The following is a 19,136-nucleotide window of genomic DNA, read 5'->3' as shown; positions in this document are numbered from 1 at the left end:
GTTTGTTTATGATTAAATTAGCTATTGTGAAGATGAAATGCATAATCATGAGATCCAATATTTCTTGACATACAAAATAATTGTGAGATGCAATATGAAATAAAACATAATAGGAATCATTTAGGATTAAATTAGTTATATGAATAAATGTGAGATGGTTAATAAAGACATAGTACAATCTAATCTTAGCATGTGTCGTCATGGATTGAGCTTTTAAACGAAACATTGAATAAACGATAAGATTAATAAGTACTTATAGCAACTTAATGAATCCTTTGGAAATGAGCGAATATACATTTTGTTGAGTTGAACATTTAACAAAATGTAATCGAAAAAAAATACGAATAAATAAAACCTCAAGTTATGAATACACAACAGCCATAGCTACCGAACAACTTCTTCTAAAAAAATTAAAATAATCAAGAATATAAGTATAAATATAGTGATTCTGAAGAGAGACCAATTTTAAAATAATATACTTCATTCGTCCCTTAAAATTTGTTATCATTTGACCCAGCACAGGTTTTAAGAAATGTAATAGAAAGTGAGTTGAAAAAGTTGATGACATGTGGGCTCTACTTTGATATACTCCTTCCGTCCCACATTACTTAGGCGTTTCTTTTCGACACGAGATTTAAGAAAGTTGTGTTTAGTGAGTTAAATAAAATAGAGAAGAGAATAAAGTAATAGAAAGAATAAAGTATGTAAGATTAGACGTTTTGTTTTTAGTCAAAAAAAGGAAATGATTCAAATAACTTTGGACAACCTAAAAAGGAATACGAATCAAATAAAACTTGGGATGAGGGGAGTATTAGTTTTAAAATAAAATGTGAGTAGAAATGAGTTAGTGGAATGCAGGGTCTAGTATAAAAGATGGTAAAAGTGAAAGGTGACAAATTTTTATGGACGGACAAAAAGGAAATAAATGACAAATTTTTAGGGAATTGATTAATTTTTATTATACAGGGCTTCAAACAAGGTTACCAGCTGCATCCTATGTCCTCTCAAACCGATCAATTAGAGCGGAAAAGATCATTACATTTTTGTCGTAAGTAGGATCCTCATGATATCATATAGGAGTGGCGGATCCAAGATTCATAAACGGGAGGAGCAAAATATACATTAGTAGGATGATTTAGGGTGAAAATGATAATTTTTTTCAATTTTTGGGGCGACGTCGGGACATATGTAGGGGGCGACAGCCCCCCTATATAAATAATAATGAAAATATGTGGCGGTGGTTGGGCTACGCGTTATTTCGGAATGGGCCACGAGTTAAGAGCAAAGCAAATTAATTATTTGGTCTGCATCTCTTATACAGATAAATATTTGGGCCAATGTACTTCTGATTTGGGGACTGCAACAGCAAACGACATATTATGGGCCGTCAAAAGCTTTTTATGTGCCTACTTTTATTAATTCATTTATTGGGCCACCGATTATATGGGCTGTGGATAAATGCCATTCATAAGCCAATGTTGGGCTAAAATGATTCCATTTTTACATATTGGGTAAAATTATGTTTAAACTTTTATTATGAATTTACTTAGTACTCTCACTATATTACTTTAAAACTTTCTAATATTGAAAATAAATTTATTGAAGAAGGAGTTGGCGAGTTGCCAACTGACTCTCTAATGTAGCTTTATTTGCTGAGAATATTAGGGTAGTTGTGTTAATGTACGCAGATGTTAGTTAACTCAAATACATATATATACTGTGGGGGTAAGTGGTAGTAAATTATAAATGCATGACAATTATTAAGGTTTTTTTTTCATACGCGTTGTATGTTACCCGAAAGACAAATATTATTGGATAGGACTAGAGATACCCACGGTTCCAGAACTGACGGTTACGGTTCGGAACCGTCCACGAGAGTGTTTCGCGGTTCTGGTTTCGGTTCCAAAACCGGCAGTTCCGGTTTCCGGCGGTTTTTACGGTTCCGAATCACCAGTTTTAGGCGGTTCCGGCTCGATTTCATGATTTTTCGGCGTTTTATTGCGGTTCCTGTCTAAAACCGCCCGGCACGATTTCAGTTCGATTTAAATCTCACGGTTTCGCAGTTCACCGCTCGAACAGTAAACCTTGGCATCTCTAGATAGGACTTGTACTTTATTATCATGGTTTTAGTAGTATTTGATTACCATACAGAGGTTATCACTTATCACTTGCAAATTAGTAATATTTTCCAAAGACTTGATATAGGAAGGTCTAAAATGACAAAAGGAGATATTTTTTTAGACGAAAAGAATATTACATTAAAATATAAATTAAGAGTTTATCCCTTTATATACCTTAAATGGAATAATATTTACTTTATCCAAACTTTAGGCCACATCCAGCAGTCACGCACTCGAGTCAAATCCAATTTTACATTCTTTTCATCGATACTACATCTTCGATGTGCATCTCCAGGTGATTCATAGATAATTAGGAAATCATTTTCATCACTTTCATTAATACTGTTACATTTTTAGATATGATTCTCTCGATTGATGTGAGAATAAGAATTCAATAAAAACACAAGCGGCCACAACTAACTAATTAGACGAATTGCCACTATTATTTTTTGAATCAGATTAGTGCTATTACTTATTTTATTAGATATATGTAGTAGTCGACTAAATAGGTAAATTTACAGAAATATTTATTGAAACCATTTAGTGGTGTGAAGAATAAGTATCTGAGCCCCTAGTTTCTTGAGCATGATGTGAAAATGCATAATGACTGTTGAAAGAGTAAGATCGCATATCTTTTGGTGGGATACAAGCTAGATACTGCATCTCATCCAGCAACCTTTTTTTATTACATCCTTTCCACTCTTCACTTTGAACCTAGTAATGTTCATACCTTTATTTGCATCCCTCCAATTAATAATATTTTAACATAAATGACGATTTCCCTTTTAAAAATCATACATGACGATTTCAAATATGTAGCCATTCTTCTTATAGTACTGTTGTCCAATGTGTATCTTACGAGCGTAAATATATATACTACATATAAATAATAAATGTATTATCATACAGTTAACTTAACTTTCTTTTTAATGCTTAATATCTCTATATATTTATGTTATTGAGTCTCACTTTTCTTATCCCACGTCGACTTAGTAATGAATCATTTTTATCCATATATTATTGGATAGCCTCTCTATTTATGAGGATTTTTAAGTAATTGACTGGTCCATTAAGAGACTTATTTTTACTTTGCTCGGTTTTAAGAAATCTAATAGAAAGTGGGACTACAAAAATAGTGAAAGGTTGATTATACTTTTATTTATTAGTTTTATAATAAAATGTGAGTGAAATAAAGTTAGTGGAATGTGTTTATTAAAAAAATTGAAAAAAAAATTGACACGATTATACACACAGAGAAGAAAATGGCAAATTATGAGGATTAATGGTGGAAGGGGGGAGTATTTTTAATCGAAAGATCAGGCTTATATGATGACTTAATTAGCCCTATATATATCAAATTACTAGCCAAAATACCATGTAACAGAAAGAGAAAAGTAGAAAGACAAACTGTGGATCCATATACATTGATACACACACACTAAAGAAAAAGTACATATTTCAATTTGTTATGCATAAAGTTTTACGTCCTTACAGATATTCAAATTTAGGTCACGTACATACTTGCATCCAACTGTGAGCATAAATTAAGATTGGCTCATGCTAAAACTACAACTCATGATATTATTATAGTACTCCTAGTAAAGAAGCATGCATATATGTCAGCTTGACTGAGAGGAATACCACTAACAAATGTAAGTGGAATATCTACGTCAAGTGGAATTGAATACTATAGTACTTCATTCCGGCTGATTATTAATGTTGTTTTAACTTCATATTCCAATTCCACTACCACCACTGAGATATACTTTTATAGAGTCCAACCTTTGTGATATGTGTGTCTCTAATCGTAGCTCTTTCTTTTTAGTATTTTTTTTTAATCGTCGAGGGACAATCACTATTAAATTGTCTCTACGCACAAGGGACATTTCACCATCATATTGTTATATATCTGGACAGAAAATTAATCTTTTTCACCAAGTCCGGAGCTTACTGGAAAAAAATTAGTGTATTAAATGTGACACACTACAAAAAGCATAACTTTACAGACGGATATGCATGTCCATATAGTACTATTGGTAAATTTATAAAACTCATTTGATAAAAATCCATTACCAAGGTTGAAAATATCATCGGTGTTTTTTTCCCGGATTACGACGGAGGTGGAAATAAACATTAGTAATTCGCAATAACATTCATATAAATCAAGCAAATAAACGACCCAAATTAAGTTTTCTTGCTAAATTCAACAGAGATAACAATAAACATCGATGATAAGAACTAGTAAGCAAAGGAAAACATAATTCAATTAAAGGAGTTCATGTTCAACAACTTTGATACAAATTAGGAGTAATTCCAAGTTCTAGCCACCAATGATGGTGACAATAACAACCAAATAAGCTAAAGATATCATGGTGGACAAGACTTGGGTGGATGAAGCTTCAAAATTGCTCTCCTTCTTCAAAGTGGGGCTTCTAAGCTCAATTCTCTTTCCAAAATGTGTTCCAGCTGCCGGAATATCCATTTGCGAGTCGTATCTTAGCTATTTAAATAGTTAGGGCTTGAAAAATAGACCTAGACACATTTCGCCCAATCAGGAGTTTTTTGCTCAAAAATCGTTCGACCCATGCGTTTTTCTGACTCGCGGCATGCCCAAATTGCTCGGTTGAGCTTTTCTAGTTCTAAAACACTCGGGTCGCGCGGTTTTTGCTGCAATGTGCAGTCTTCGTAAAACAATCATATTTTCTTCTATCGGACTCCGATTGAGGCTTGCGAGGTATCCACTGATAAACTCGTAATTTAGCAAGTGTTTTGGATGTTTGAAAGTGCATAATTGAGTATTTTGTAGCACATTACTTGAGTTTTCATCTATGATCCCCTACTTTAGTGTTTTGATAAGTTTGTCGAGTTTTTGTAGTCAAAACAGGTGGAAACGGACGAAATAGCAGCCAAAAGATTAGGCCGGGCGTTTTACTGCACTAGGTCGGGCATTTCACAGCACGAGGCCAAGCGTTTTGCCTCTCAGGCCACGCATATGCACTGTCCCCGGGCGTTTTCCGATGGAAAATGGCCCGGGTCGGTGTTTTGTGGAAAAGCAGGACTCAAGAAAAACGCCCGGGCCGGGCGTTTTGTCACTTAAAATCGCCCGACCGGGCGTTATACTTACACACTGATTTTCTTCTATTTTTTGCCCCGGGCATAAATAGGACCTAAGGTTTGACCTCAGCATACTTTCCACACGCCCCAGAAGCAGTTTCCACATTTTGAGAGCAGATTGAAGTGACGAAGAGTGTAATTCATCAACAAGTTTGAAGACGAAGACGATTTGTCCATTCAATTCACTGTTGGGAGTATCTTTATTAGTTTTCCTATATTCAATTCACTTTCTATGGATTTCTCTTGTGAATTTGCATTGAATATGAGTAGCTAAATCTTTTGTAGAGTTTTGGTGAAGACTACAATGAACGCTTTTGATTAATTCAAGGACTTTTGATTACCTTTGCTCTTGTGATTTCTTTGTTTCGTTCTTGAGCTTTTTCAATTCAATTGCTTAGCTATCAATTGGGTTTGTTGACCTAGTTTTGTTTAATCGAGAGATACCTAATTAGGATTGATAAAAGAATGAAAAACACCTAGATAATTTGCATTCGGGAGAAGGAATTCTAGAGTGAGGGCTCGAGCCTTTTGTTTTAAGGAGTTAATTGTGAAGTATATATTAGAAGGAGACTTCAATATTAATGGTTAATCAACTAGGTGAGTGCACTCGAGAGAGGGCTTAGCCTAGACTAGCAGCTTTCCTAGTAATCCTAGAGACTTTAATTGGGTAATCGAAGTTGTTGAAATGTACGCATCGTGTTCGTTGTAGTTGGATCCAAGGCTTTACCGTGTTCTCTTATTTGAAACTTCTCTTTGTTGCGTGCTTTTAGCTTGTTTATGTTTATTTGTTTTTCTTCAAAATCAAAATCAACCTTTCCGGATTCTCTAGATAGTAGTTAAAATCAGTTCGTGGTACTTAACTTGCACAATGTGTCTATGTGGATATGATACTCTTACTTGTTTGTTGCTACACTAGCCCGTACACTTGCGGGTAATTCTCGTGTTTAAAATAAATCGAGTCATTCACGCGAAGATCTTTCAAAAATAAAAGCAATAGGTGTCTTGTAGAAACGTTTGAAATAAATCATGACAAGCTAATTACTGTTTTGATTCAGACAATTTTATCTTTTTTTGCTCTCTCTTAGAGCTCGGTATTTTGTTCAATAATATATCAAAATGAGTACGTTTTTCACCTAAAAGAGTATGTTAAAATTAATACAATAAAAGACTACAATTTGATTCATATCACACGTTGGGATGAACAAAGTTATTTTTTTACTTACAAGATAATTATTCAATAATCCATTTACGTGATATTTATAAATAGTTTAAAGGTGCGTTAAATCCTTTTATTCTCTATTAGAAATTCTAAATGTTTTTTTCAAATCCTTTTAGTTATAAGTTACTTTAGCAATATAAATTTTATTATTAAAATCTAACATATATTCTATACAAAATATTAAAATAAAAAAAGTGTGTGCTGTGGTTTAGTGAAAATTTACTTCTTTTCTTTAATAGTATTACTTTATTTTCTTATATAGTAAAAACACTTTAAATTCAACCATATAAAATGAGTTAAAATAAAAATGACTAGCAAAACCACAGAATTTGATCCATGGGATTTAAGGGGTGTTTACTACATAAACAAATAAAAATATACCATAAAAAAGAAAAAAATAATAATGAAGCTACACATTTTTTTTTTCATGCAGTAATATTTTTCATGGAACACTTTTATATTATGAATAAAAAAATCTATAAATTTAATTAATAAAAATAACTAACTAAAAGGATTAGCAAAAAACATTTTAATATACGGACGAGTAAAATATAACAAAAGAAATCCTAATAAAGAATAAAATTTAATAGTACGCTTCTTTAAGCATGTAATGAAAATGTATATGTATGAATTAAAGAAAAATTGCATGGGCGGTGGGGAATTAAATGAATAGTAGTGAATCAAATGGATTAAAGGAATAGTATAGCAAATGTTTGTTGCCGTTTAATGAATAAAGTTTTGCGTTTTGGCACACAGCATGGAGCGCTGTGGTTTTCACCGCAGAGGATCTTCCCCATTCAATTTCACAGTTGCTAGACAAAACACATTTTGTTTTGTTCTAATTAATTGTGTCATTATGATTTTGGTAGCAATTGAACGGTTATTAATGCAAGTGGAAAAGGCTGAAAATATTGAATTTGCTTAACCATATCATAATGGCCACTATAACCAAAACCAGATTGCATTAAACAACGAGCATTTCGACGATCCACAGTTCCCAACACTAATTTCTTTTTATAATTAAATATAATTAATTAAGCAAATAAAAAAACCTAGAAAGTTTCCACAACTATAAATTCAGCCGCTTTCCTCTTCACCTTCATCAACATTGAAATATAAAGAGTAGAGAGAGATATTTTTGCAATGATCGAATTAGGTGATGTATACAAAGTGGTGGTGGCGATGACGCCGCTTTACGTGGCGTTGGTGCTCGGCTACTCCTCCGTGAGGTGGTGGCGGATGTTCAAGCCCGACCAATGCGACGCCATCAACCGCTTCAACTGCTACTTCATCATCCCCTTCTTCACCTTCCAGTTCACCTCCGGCGTCGACCCCTACGCCATGAACTTCCGCTTCCTCGCCGGAGACGTCGTCGCCAAGGCCATCGCCGCCGCCGCATTGGCTCTCTGGGCAAAATTCGCCAAAAAGAGCAGCTTCGCTTGGGTGATAACCTCCTTCAATCTTTCCAGCTTCAACAACACGCTCGTCGTCGGGGTTCCGTTGCTCAAGGCCATGTACGGCGCCGCCGGGGAGGATCTGGTGGTGCAGTCGTCCGTCATCCAGTCTCTTGTTTGGTTCCCAATCCTCTTGTTCATGCTCGAGTTCTGGCGTGCCAGCTCCTGCTCCTCCTCGTCTGACGATGTTGTTGACGAGGAGAAGCCGCAGCCGATTTCTACGGACGGTGATGGTTCAAATAATACGATCGTCGTGGTTGTTGATGCCTTGGCGACGTCGAATTTGAGATCAACGCTGAAACAGGTTGGCGTGAAGCTCGGAAAGAATCCGAATTGCTATGCGTGTGCGCTTGGCGTCGTTTGGGCTCTGCTGGCAAAAAGGTGTACTCCCTCTGTCCATTAAATGTCTCATTTTTCTTTTTCGTCCGACCGTCATTAAATGTCATCATACATTTCACTAACTCATTACACTCACATTTTATTATAAAACCAATATATAAATGTAGAAATCACATTACGCTAATTTTTCTACCCACTTTCGTACATAAAGTCAAACAATTTCTTAAAACTTGTGTCGGTCAAATATGGGACATTTAATCACGGACGGAGGAAGTAATTCAGTAAATACTAATTCTACTCCCTCCGTCTGCGATTAGAAGTCTGGTTGAGTTTGGCACCGGTAAATGAAACGTGGGAAAAGAAAGTGAAAAAATGTGCTACTCATCTACTATCCATAGTAAAAGTGAACCATGTACTATTTATAGTATAGACGGACCGGAATGATAAACTAGGACTACTAATAGCAGTTTTAGGGAAATATTTACTGTGTTTTCTTTATGTGTAAAAAATGTGGTGTTAAGGTTTGGTGATTTTAGGTGGGATTTTGAAATGCCAAGCATAATGGAAGGATCGATTTTGATAATGGCCAAGGCAGGAAGTGGGGTGGCCATGTTCAGCATGGGTAAGTTGTCTAATTTTAGGCCCTCTTATGGAAGAAGAGATTTAATTTTGAATGTTATTTATAGAAAAAATAGAATTGGATACTTATTTGATTAATATGCAATCAGGGTTGTTCATGGCATTGCAAGAGAAGGTAATAGCTTGTGGTGTGCGGCTCACGATTTATAGTATGGTTTTGAGGTTTGTGGGTGGCCCACTTTGTACTGCTGTTGGATCTATTGCTTTAGGCCTGCGCTCCAATACTCTGCGTATTGCTATTGTTCAGGTAATTATATGATTTTATTAATTACTCCTCAAAAATCATTAAACTGGGAGTATATTAATAATTATTTTACTAATTACATTTGCTAATTCAGGCAGCTTTACCACAAGCTATCGCCTCCTTCGTGTTTGCAAAAGAGTATGGGTTGCATGCTAACGTACTCAGCACTGCGTAAGTCCATTTTTACCCCTAAACACATCTTAATAACTTTGCTAGTGATGTATATCTAATTTGGACGCCCTTCAATTTTGCAGGGTCATTTTTGGCACTATCGCATCTCTTCCTCTATTGATCATGTACTACGCCATTTTAGATATGCTCCGTTGATTATTCCAATGCAAGTTGAAAAATTCCCATCGAACAAACTAAAAATGAGCTTATAATTATTCCAGTAGTATTGTGACTTCATTTATTGGATGTACACCAATGAGTCATTTTGTATCGTGATTAACCTTTTCATAGTTAGAAAATTGATCTATATATGACTATATTAATTATAGAAAAATATGAAGAAAATGCCGTAGAATTATATCAAGGCTTTTAGCGAGCAACTGCGTGATTGCTAAGTTGCTCAGTTGTTTCAATTTTTCTCATCAGTGTTTTGGCAGTGACAAGACTTGGTTGAAAATTGCTTGTGTAAAGTAAACTCCGAATGTGTACAACACAATTTCACACTATTTATTTAGGCCAAGTTAAAAGCAGACATAAACAGAATTTCCCTAGATGCAATAATATCCTTCCTCGACATTGCTCTCATGTTGGCAATTTCTTAATTAATTAAATGCACCAAACATTCATAAGTAGACAAATATATGTGATAGAATTATGAAATGGTCAAACATGTAATATGGGTTGCAAGTAAAGTGGGTTTTTCTTATGCAGAAGGAATCCTGTAGATGCCTTAGTGTCAATTTCTCGTTCTGGTGGAGTTTCCCAATCAAAAGAGTAGAGAAGGTTGGCCAGTGCCACTTCCATGTTGGCCACTGCTAGAGACGCTCCCACACACACTCTTCTTCCCGATCCAAATGGAATGAATCCGAATTCTTGCCCTCTAAAATCAATGCTCGTGTTCAAGAACCGCTCAGGAATGAACTCATCTGCATTTTCCCAGTACTCAGGATCTCTACCAATGGCCCATATATTCACCCACACAAACGTTTTTTCTCGAATCTCATAGCCATCTATGATGCACGCCTTTATCGTCTCCTTTGGTACCAACGGTACGATTGGGTACAATCTTAGAGTCTCTTTCACCACTGCCTTTAGGTAGGGCAAGTTTTCAATATCATCTTCATGTACTAACCTTTTCTCCCTCACTACACTTCTAATCTCTTCTTGCACTTTTTCCATTGCATTCAGGTTCTTCATAAGAGCTGTCATTACCCAGGTTAGTGATGCTCCAGTTGTATCCGTTCCAGCAATTAATACATCCTACATAGTAGCATTAATGTTAAATACTAGAAGAAAATAAGAAAACACTAACTTTGAGCTACAAAATATAGTATTGGTTGTGGACTATACACATTTTAAAAGAATATTAGTAAAGTAAGAAAGAAAAATATGGTTGAAGTATGAACCCACCTCATTAGGAAAGGGTAACTAGAGATGTAAAGAGACATGACTACCATATTTACCTATTCTTCATAAAAATTTATTATTCTCCAAGAGAAGAGGTATTTGATAAAATATTATACCTTCTTTTATTTGAGAAGATATCTTTAGGGTTTAGGGTTAAAAGTTTAATGTATATTTACCTCTTCTTGACACAAAAGGTAAAAAATTAGTTACTATTTTTATTTGCCTTTTAATTTACCTTCTTCTCTTGGAGTTTATAGAGTACTCCATCCGTCCCATGGAAGATGACCCCTTCCTTGGGCGGCACGAGATTTTATGCAACTTTATTTTGTGTGTTAAGTAGAGAGAGTAAAGTAAGAGAGGAGGAATAAAGTAGAGATAAAAGGAATTCCATTTTAAGTAATGGGACATCTTGATTGGGACAAATCAAAAAGGAAAATGAGTCATCTTCAATGAGACGACGGAGTACTACTTTTTAAAAATGTATAGTTACTTTTTTTAAAAGGTAAATGAGAAATATACCTTCTTAATTCACATTCCTCTTGGAGATGCTCTAAGAGAAAATTTTTACTATAACTATAAACTAATTTTAGTGGATAACCCAGAATGGAAAAACGTGACTATTTTTCAAAGACAAAAGTAGTACTAGTAAAGAAAATGAAAGTTGTTATTTACCATGAGTATTGCCTTGACATGGTTCCAATCAATCTGAACCTCAGAGGAATGGTCTTCCCTAAGCTGAATGAGGCGATGAAGAATGTCATTGGTCATCGAATCCGGTCTGTTTGGATGAAGATGCTCATCGATGAGTTGTTGATAAAACGAATCCATCTCCTCGAAAATCTTGTCCACTCTTTTTGCCGAGCCGAGGAGTTTGTTGATGAAACCAAACATCACACAATCAGCCAAAAACGTTTCAAATATGACCCTCCAAAGTCGACTAAAAAGCCTCTCCAACTTTGTCCACGACCTCGAATCCAATTTCTTCCCAAACGCGACGCGACACACAACGTTACAGTTGAAGGACGACATAATGTCTCCTAGATTGATGGCCTCACTCAAGTCGGCCTTGCTCGAAATCCTAGAAATCATTGAAGAAATTTCATCGTGACGAATGGGGCGATAGGAGCGTAGTTTGTGGGGAGCAAAGAGGTGGTGAACCACCATTTTCCTCATCTTCCTCCAATAATCGGAGTAGGATGAGGTGGCTATGTTGCTGTTGTTGTAAGTTAGCCTCAGCGAAGCAGACGTGTAAGGGCAGCCTGCGAAGGTCACGTTGTTGTGTTTGAGAGCCTTCTTCGCTGCATCGGCCGACGAGATCACGACGACTGGCAATCGGCAGAATTTCAAGTAGATGAGAGGGCCGTATTTGTATGATAGTTCTGTGAGCCAAATATGGGGTTTTGAGTTGTAGATTTGGTGAATGTTGCCGATGAACGGAAGCCCTTTTGGCCCCGGGGGCCGACGAGGGGTTCTTCGGAGGCTTTTGTGGAGGGAGAGGAGGAAAATGACGAGAATAGCAAGAGATGAGATGAGAAGAAGCATATCCATATTGGAATGAGAGGGTTAAGATAAATTGATAATTTTGAAATCCCTATTTATAGGTTAGTGACTTCTACGTTGCTTCAATAAAAATGACTCGCTTTTTTATTGAGTACATTTAATTTGTGGAGTTATAATTAATGTCGAACTAATTTCTAGTGCCGAACTATTGAACCAGTCAGTGTTAGTTTGTTTTAGGTCATTGTAGAACAATATTGTTAGTTTGTTTTAGGTCATTTTATTAAAAAAATCCGGATTTTAAAATACAGATGTCATTTAGGATCATATTAGGTCATATTTACTCTCATGACCTTAAAACAGATTAAGAATAACCTCCGTATTGTCTAAAAATGACCTTCTAATATAATTCTTTAAATGGTTATATAATAAGATTGAGTTTTGCATTTATTAAACTCTACATTTCTAGGGTCGTTACAGCCGAAAAAATAGTTAAGGATATCTTTCTATTCAATTAATGATGTCACTTTTTGTACTTTAAAAAGTGTCTACATTCTTGGTTTTCCAATTAAAAATTAAGAACTAAAGAAAAGTGTCATAGAAAAATAGTACTCCCTCCGTCCCATAAAGAATGTCACACTTACGATTTTTATAGTGATTGTGTATTTGTGTGATTTGGAATGTGATTAATGAACAAACAATCACCAAAATTGATTTTATATATTGTCACATGTCATTATTAAACATAGTACTCTCTCCGTTTCATGGTAATGGATGCATTTTTTTTCGGCACGAAATTTAAAAAAAAAATTGTGTTAAGTAAAGGAAGAATAAAATAGATAATGAAAAAAGAAGAGAGATGATGAGAGAATAAAGTAAGAGAGAGTAAAGTAACTGAGAAGAAATGTGTTGACTTTTACTAAAAAGATAAATGACTTTATTACTATAGAACGTACTAAAATGACAAAACGACTCTACTATTATGGAACGGAGAAAGTAGTATTATAATTTCATTTCATATGATGGTTATTAGTTGTTAATTCTTATTCAAGATGTGGTTCTCAAATGACCATCCTATATCACAAAAAATAGTTATTTTTTATTAAAAAAATAATATCACGAAAAGTCTCTAGCTTTTGCTTAATTATGTACAAACTAAATATTCATGCATTTGCATAAATATTACTACCTCCGTCCTATAATAAGAGTCATATTTCATCATTTTGGTCAGACTCACAACAAGAGTTACATTTTATTTTTATCATTAAAGGTGAGTAGGACCCACTTTTTACCAACTTATTTCACTCACATTTTATTATAAAATTAATATATATAAGTGGGACCCTTATTCTGGTAACTTATTTAATTCACTTTTTATTATATTTCTTAAAATCCGTGTCCACAAAATGTCCTATTACGGACAGAAGTAGTATACTCCATCCATTCCATAGTATTCCTTCCGTTCTAGTTTTATTGTCACATTTTGCCATAAAAGTCCGTCCCACATTTATAGTCACATTTAGAATTTTCTATATTTGGACATAAAGTTTTACCCCATTATTCACTAAAATTACACCCAAATGTCATTATCAACACAAAAATAAACCAAAACAAAAATAAAAAACCAAAAAGTCAAAAAGGGACCCGCCTTCAACCAACTCACTTCGTTTATTACACACTTCACCATCTCACTCCTCCATCTCACATCATTTATTACACACTCCACCATCTCACTTCATTAATTACACACTCCAGTAATTCCTTAAAATCCGTGTCATAACTAAATATGACTATAAATCTGGGACGGAGAGAGTATAATAGAAGCATTTCTTTCCAGCATAGTGATTAAAAATAGGTGTGTAATGCATACTCCATCCGTCCCAAAATAGTTGGGACATTTCTTTTGGACACGAGATTTAAGAAATTGATTTGTTAAAGGTTAAAATAGAGAGAGTAAAGTAAGAGAGTGAATAAAGCAAAAGAGGTGAAGAGAGAGTAAAACAAGAAAGAAAATAAAGTTTTTACCAAAAAAAAAATGACTAAACTACTTTGGGACAAATCAAATAATGAATACGACTCAACTAACCTGGGACAGATAGAGTATTAAATAAAAAGATTAGGAGAGAGGGAAAAGTAGAGAGAATTAAGAGTGGATAAAAAAAAGAAATAACTTTACTGCTATATATGGAATGCCCAAAATGGAAAAATGACTCTAGGAAGTAGAAAATAGTACTCCCTCTGTCCCTAAAAATTTGTCACTTATTTCTATTTTCGCTCGTCCCTAAAAATTTGTCACCTTTTACTTTTACTATATTTGGCAAGGACTCCACATTCCACTAACCCATTTTCACTCACATTTTATTATAAAACTAAGTACTCCCTCTGTCCTAGATTAGGAGTCCTATTAGTTATGACACGAGTTGTGACGCCCCGCAATCCTTTACTCGTTATATAAATTATTATCAAAAGAACGTCAATCATTTAATAAAAAGTTATTGGAGAACCCACATTTTCAAATTTACTAGTTTGATTGGAGTTTTTTCTTTTCTTTTCAAAGTGGCAAAAGATGTGGCGTTTCACACGATGTACAAAGAAAAAAAAAAGAATATATATAGTTATTGAAATTGTATGAGATGGAATGTCATGTATTATTACATGGTTACACCAATGAACCGAGGCCTTAGAACTTTTACAAATGAAAGAATAAATATTTCTACACCTACTAAACAAGGAGGTAAACATACATAGAATATATTGTTGAATACATATGGGCATAGCAACTAAGTTACATGCCACTTCTAGCTGCATCTTCTGCAAAAGAAATCAGCGCTCCTCTCACTGAGCAGCAGCTGTATTCCTCACAAATGGATAACCTGCTATGTGAATACAATACAAATTAATTCTAGTCCTATGTTTTGCCAAGTAGGGGGGGATAGGCAATACTACTTTATAAACAAAAGACCTATGTCTTGCTAAATGAGCAAAGTCAGCTCTGCACTCCCTTCCACACCCCAACAGCTCCTGCATTACTCTATGTATACCTAGCACAATCAAACAAAAGGGAGTTATTACCCAAGTACTCGTACTCCAAATGCCACCAAAACAAATTAAGTTCAAAGCACACTAAGAAGCTGCAAATAGGGGATTCGCTGCACAATAGGATCAGCCCATTAATAATTCACGAGTACAACTGGTGTACTGCCCCACAAATAGCCAATCATTGTGAACAAAGAGCCAAAAATGCTGATTTGATTTCTGCTATATCTCAACAAATTGTAGCAACAACTTATATATATGTTTTCCCCTTCAATATTTGTTTCCCTTCACCACTCACCACTTCAAAATTTCTTTCTTTCTCCCCATAATTCACAACCGAGAGTAAGCGAGTGAGTAGAGGTCGTTATGCCTCTCAAAGACCATTAGATGCGGGAGTTTTTCCCAATCCACTAGCCACAAGGAATCAGGTAGCACATACTCACCTATATACCTCATTTTTTTCATCCACTTAGAACATCATAACATGATCATATGGGAAATAACCTTATCATGTATAGAACATAAAGCACAAGCATAACTTGTTCGCATAAAACTCAAAGCATAGTATGAAAATTTCCGAAAAGAACCATAATCTGTTCAACTCTAATACCATGAACCTTCAAAAAAAATCCAACTTTAAGCTAACTGTAAAAGGACTAAGAGAGAGAGGGTAGGAACTTAGCTATTGGGCGGCGAATCGGCGTGGCTCACAGGCAGAACCGCAGCTCGACGGAGGGAGCCGAACTAATCGACTCCTTTCTAGAGAACAGAGGAAGTCACGGAGGCAGTCGGAGCTCTGTGCGGAGGGAAGCGATGCCTTCTTCTCCCTTCCGACGGTGCAACACCAGCAACGGCTGGGCGTAGAGCCGGCTGCGCGGCAGCAGCGACATCGGCTCGTCGTCGGGCGGCTGGCGGCGGTGCTGTGTAGTAGCCGAGAGAATCGAGCGGACTCTCAGAAAACAGGGACGATCAGGCCGTCGGTGGCGCCTGCTGCGCTGACTTCAGGCCACTGGAGCCGTCGGTGGTGGAGGCGGCGCAAGGGAGGCGCCGACCGGAGCAGTGAACGGTGGACGGCGAGAGATGGGGTGTCGCGCCGCTGCTCCTCCTCCGAGCTAGGGTTTTTCTTCAATTTGGGGATTGAGTAGAGAGGAGAGACCGATGGGTTATGGGGTGTAATTGGGCCCCTCTTCCTTTAATTGTGTTGGGCCTCTTCCTTTAATTGTGTTGGGCCATTATCTCTTAACTTAATGTTTGGGCCACCAACAAATTAAAGTATGGACTAAGAATTTAATTAAATCATGGCTCTCCTACGTATGGACTTAAATAATAGTCTGCTAATTGTTTTCCTGAGGATAAGTCTAATTTTCCGGAATGTAGTATAAGTGCTCGAAGGATTAATTCTTTTAGAAATTTGATACGCTAACAAGGGATAGACCTCGAGCCCTTTTTTTTGTGCTTAAATAATGGCATAGGAGGTAACATCCTCTAGTTAAGCGAATGAATTTTTCTAAATTAATTAAATCTACTGATTTAATTAATATTCACGAAATCTAGAACTCTTCTAGAAAATTTAGAGAAAGAATAAATGATCACGCACTTAGGATGCATCCACATTTAAGCTTAATTAATTTATCAAAGTCTAATTAAATATTATGTCATTTACTAAAGGGGCGTCTACGAACGTCGTCTAAGGCCAAGTTAAGGAAATTACGGAAGGAGCTTTAGCTTTTGAGGTGGGCATTTCTTTCAAAATGTGAACTTGCCTTTTTCATGATTATGTGAAAATTATGCTACTTAAGTTTTGTCATGCCACTTTATGTTTTTATGGATTACCTATCTGCTTGGCTATGCCAATATATGTTAAATCGAATTCGGGTCCCAGTAGGGCCGCAAACCCTACTCGGACTAGTGTACACATAAGGGGACCGTGAGCTAACAAAAGGGGTTGGCCGGTCCAGTGACCGTCGTGGAATGTGGCCACATTCCCGGTTCACACAATGTTCAGATATGGTAGATCTATGTCATATGATTGCGCAATCAACTTTATGAAATGAAAAGGATTTTAGTGACACGGGCCTTTCAAGTTAAAACCCCGTGTTCACTCAACGGGCTGACAAAACTCTTTATGAAAATTATTTTGGCAATGTGCCCACTGAGTATATCAAATACTCAGCCCTGCATGTTTCTTTTCTAATGTGCAGGTTGAACGTGGACGGGCAGACGACGGTGTTGGGAGTAAAATTTTAAATAAGTCTTTAGGTAGCCCAGAGTAGTGTGTCCTCATACATGCTACCCTGTCTTGGACATTTCCGCTGATATAAGATTTTGAAATAAGAATTTATGAACCCAGGAAGCACTCTGATGTTATGTTGACCTATTTCACCTTCGTCTGTGAGACTGTTATCCCAGTTTCATCTTACAAATCATGCTTACTCTATCCCTTTGATTCTGATATGTTATTTAAAGCAAGTATAGAGGCAGTCACTCCCACGTAGGAAGTTGTGGTCGTGACAGAGTGGTATCAGAGCACCGTTCTTTCGCTCTGGACCCAAGAACCTTCTTTCAAGCCTTAGTTTAGAATGATAGCACTAGGCTAGAATATGACTTAAATGGAAAGTTAAAGGACCCAACACCTCGACTCGTCACGTTCAACCGCAACATTGAGGTAAGAAAGAAGTTCTTACCAGAAAATTTTCAGTTATTCATGAAAGAACTTGATAAGTGGAAAAATGATTTCGTTATGAAGATATTTTAAACATGTTCAAGGATTTAAAGGAAAAGCATGTATATTCCATTTTTCCTACGAACCATGGAATTTCAAGTTTTAAATGTTAAGCATAAGGATGTCTTTGAGACAAATGTTAAAGTATTACTAGTTACGCATGCTTGATTACGTGAAGTATGATGATAGATTGAGGAAGTTTTTAGGAAGTTACGAAATGACTAATGCATGCGAACATAGGATGCCTAAGAAGTACATTAGGCTGAACGCTCTTGAACAGTAATACGAGTTGATGATTCCCAACCACTTTTCTAAGTGATAAAACGAATGAGTTTATGCAAGTTAGGGCAAACCCCTAATGTTGTAAAAAAAAAAGGGAGAAGAAGAAAAGGGGCAAGGAAATATGGATAAATGAGTCCGAAAACGGACCTCACACCTTTGTCCTTCATCTTATGTCTTGACGGAACCACGATTCATGATGTTGTATTTGGATCAATTCCAAATGTACAAAAATGAACCTTATAATTTATAAATAACCCATCTATTCTTAGATGGTAACGATCACACGAGATACGAGAAGCTACCTACGGCACATGGGTGTCTGTGAACGTTTTAAATGATCTGAACAACATGAAGTTCCCTTTGTCTTCATGATCTCAATCATAACCAAAATGAGCGTACCCTCGATCCAGTAAAGGAGGTGTATCCTTACACGAAAGATATCGTACCTACGATCTAATTATGTGATCCAGTCTTGAGTAGCAAGTCAAAGAGGCTATGCGATCTCGAAACAATACTTATAGTACGCTATGAAGCACGATGGAGAGTACAATGTTTTACGAGAATGACCGTTTTGACTTATCGAGAACATATTGAAAATAACAAACAAGAAAGTGTCACATAACTGGAACAGATGATTATGGTCAACAGTACTTACTTGGATCCCCATCGATTTCTTTCTATGAACCTCTTTAATGAAAATGCCCCCGTCTACTTTAGACTCTAGATTGACTTGCATTTATGCAAGTAATGCCTCACTTTTTCCTTTCCTATGAAAGTTGTGGCTCTCTTTCAGTTTATTGGCAATAGTAGTTGAGCTCGTTATTCAAAAAAAAATGTAAAGTGTTGACTTCTTAAGTTCCGGTCATAAACCTTCGATTCTAAAGTTGCTTAC

General features: G+C 36.0%; 1 protein-coding gene and 1 pseudogene across 3 annotated transcripts; one reads left to right on the top strand and one right to left on the bottom strand.

Annotated features, from left to right (window-relative positions):
• Window positions 1-7,566: 7,566 nt before the first annotated feature.
• On the top strand, window positions 7,567-9,783 carry LOC125197174 (auxin efflux carrier component 5-like). 2 transcript variants are annotated; one of them, XM_089056144.1, is made up of 5 exons: window positions 7,567-8,288; window positions 8,783-8,868; window positions 8,975-9,132; window positions 9,224-9,286; window positions 9,384-9,783. In XM_089056144.1, exons 1-5 carry the CDS (start codon window positions 7,597-7,599, stop codon window positions 9,510-9,512), a joined length of 1,128 nt encoding a protein of 375 aa, XP_088912270.1. In that variant the 5' UTR covers window positions 7,567-7,596; the 3' UTR covers window positions 9,513-9,783. The 2 variants fall into 2 exon arrangements, with proteins under 2 accessions (XP_088912270.1, XP_047951841.1); XM_048095884.2 differs by having other exon boundaries at window positions 9,224-9,300; window positions 9,384-9,778.
• Window positions 9,784-9,874: 91 nt separating this feature from the next.
• Window positions 9,875-12,255, bottom strand: LOC125194559 (6,7,8-trihydroxycoumarin synthase pseudogene; annotated as a pseudogene). Its single transcript, XR_016128881.1, has 2 exons — window positions 11,380-12,255; window positions 9,875-10,560 (listed from the first exon to the last, which is right to left on the bottom strand). The product of XR_016128881.1 is annotated as a 6,7,8-trihydroxycoumarin synthase pseudogene (transcript).
• Between the last annotated feature and the right edge of the window lie 6,881 nt (window positions 12,256-19,136).

This window comes from Salvia hispanica, chromosome 4, assembly GCF_029641045.1.
Source record: "Salvia hispanica isolate PSC_SH4W2 chromosome 4, Shi_PSC_v1, whole genome shotgun sequence".
In the NCBI taxonomy this organism is placed as follows: Eukaryota; Viridiplantae; Streptophyta; class Magnoliopsida; order Lamiales; family Lamiaceae; genus Salvia; species Salvia hispanica.
The sequence above is the reverse complement of the archived record's forward strand: the minus strand, read 5'-3'. Positions and strand labels throughout refer to the sequence as shown.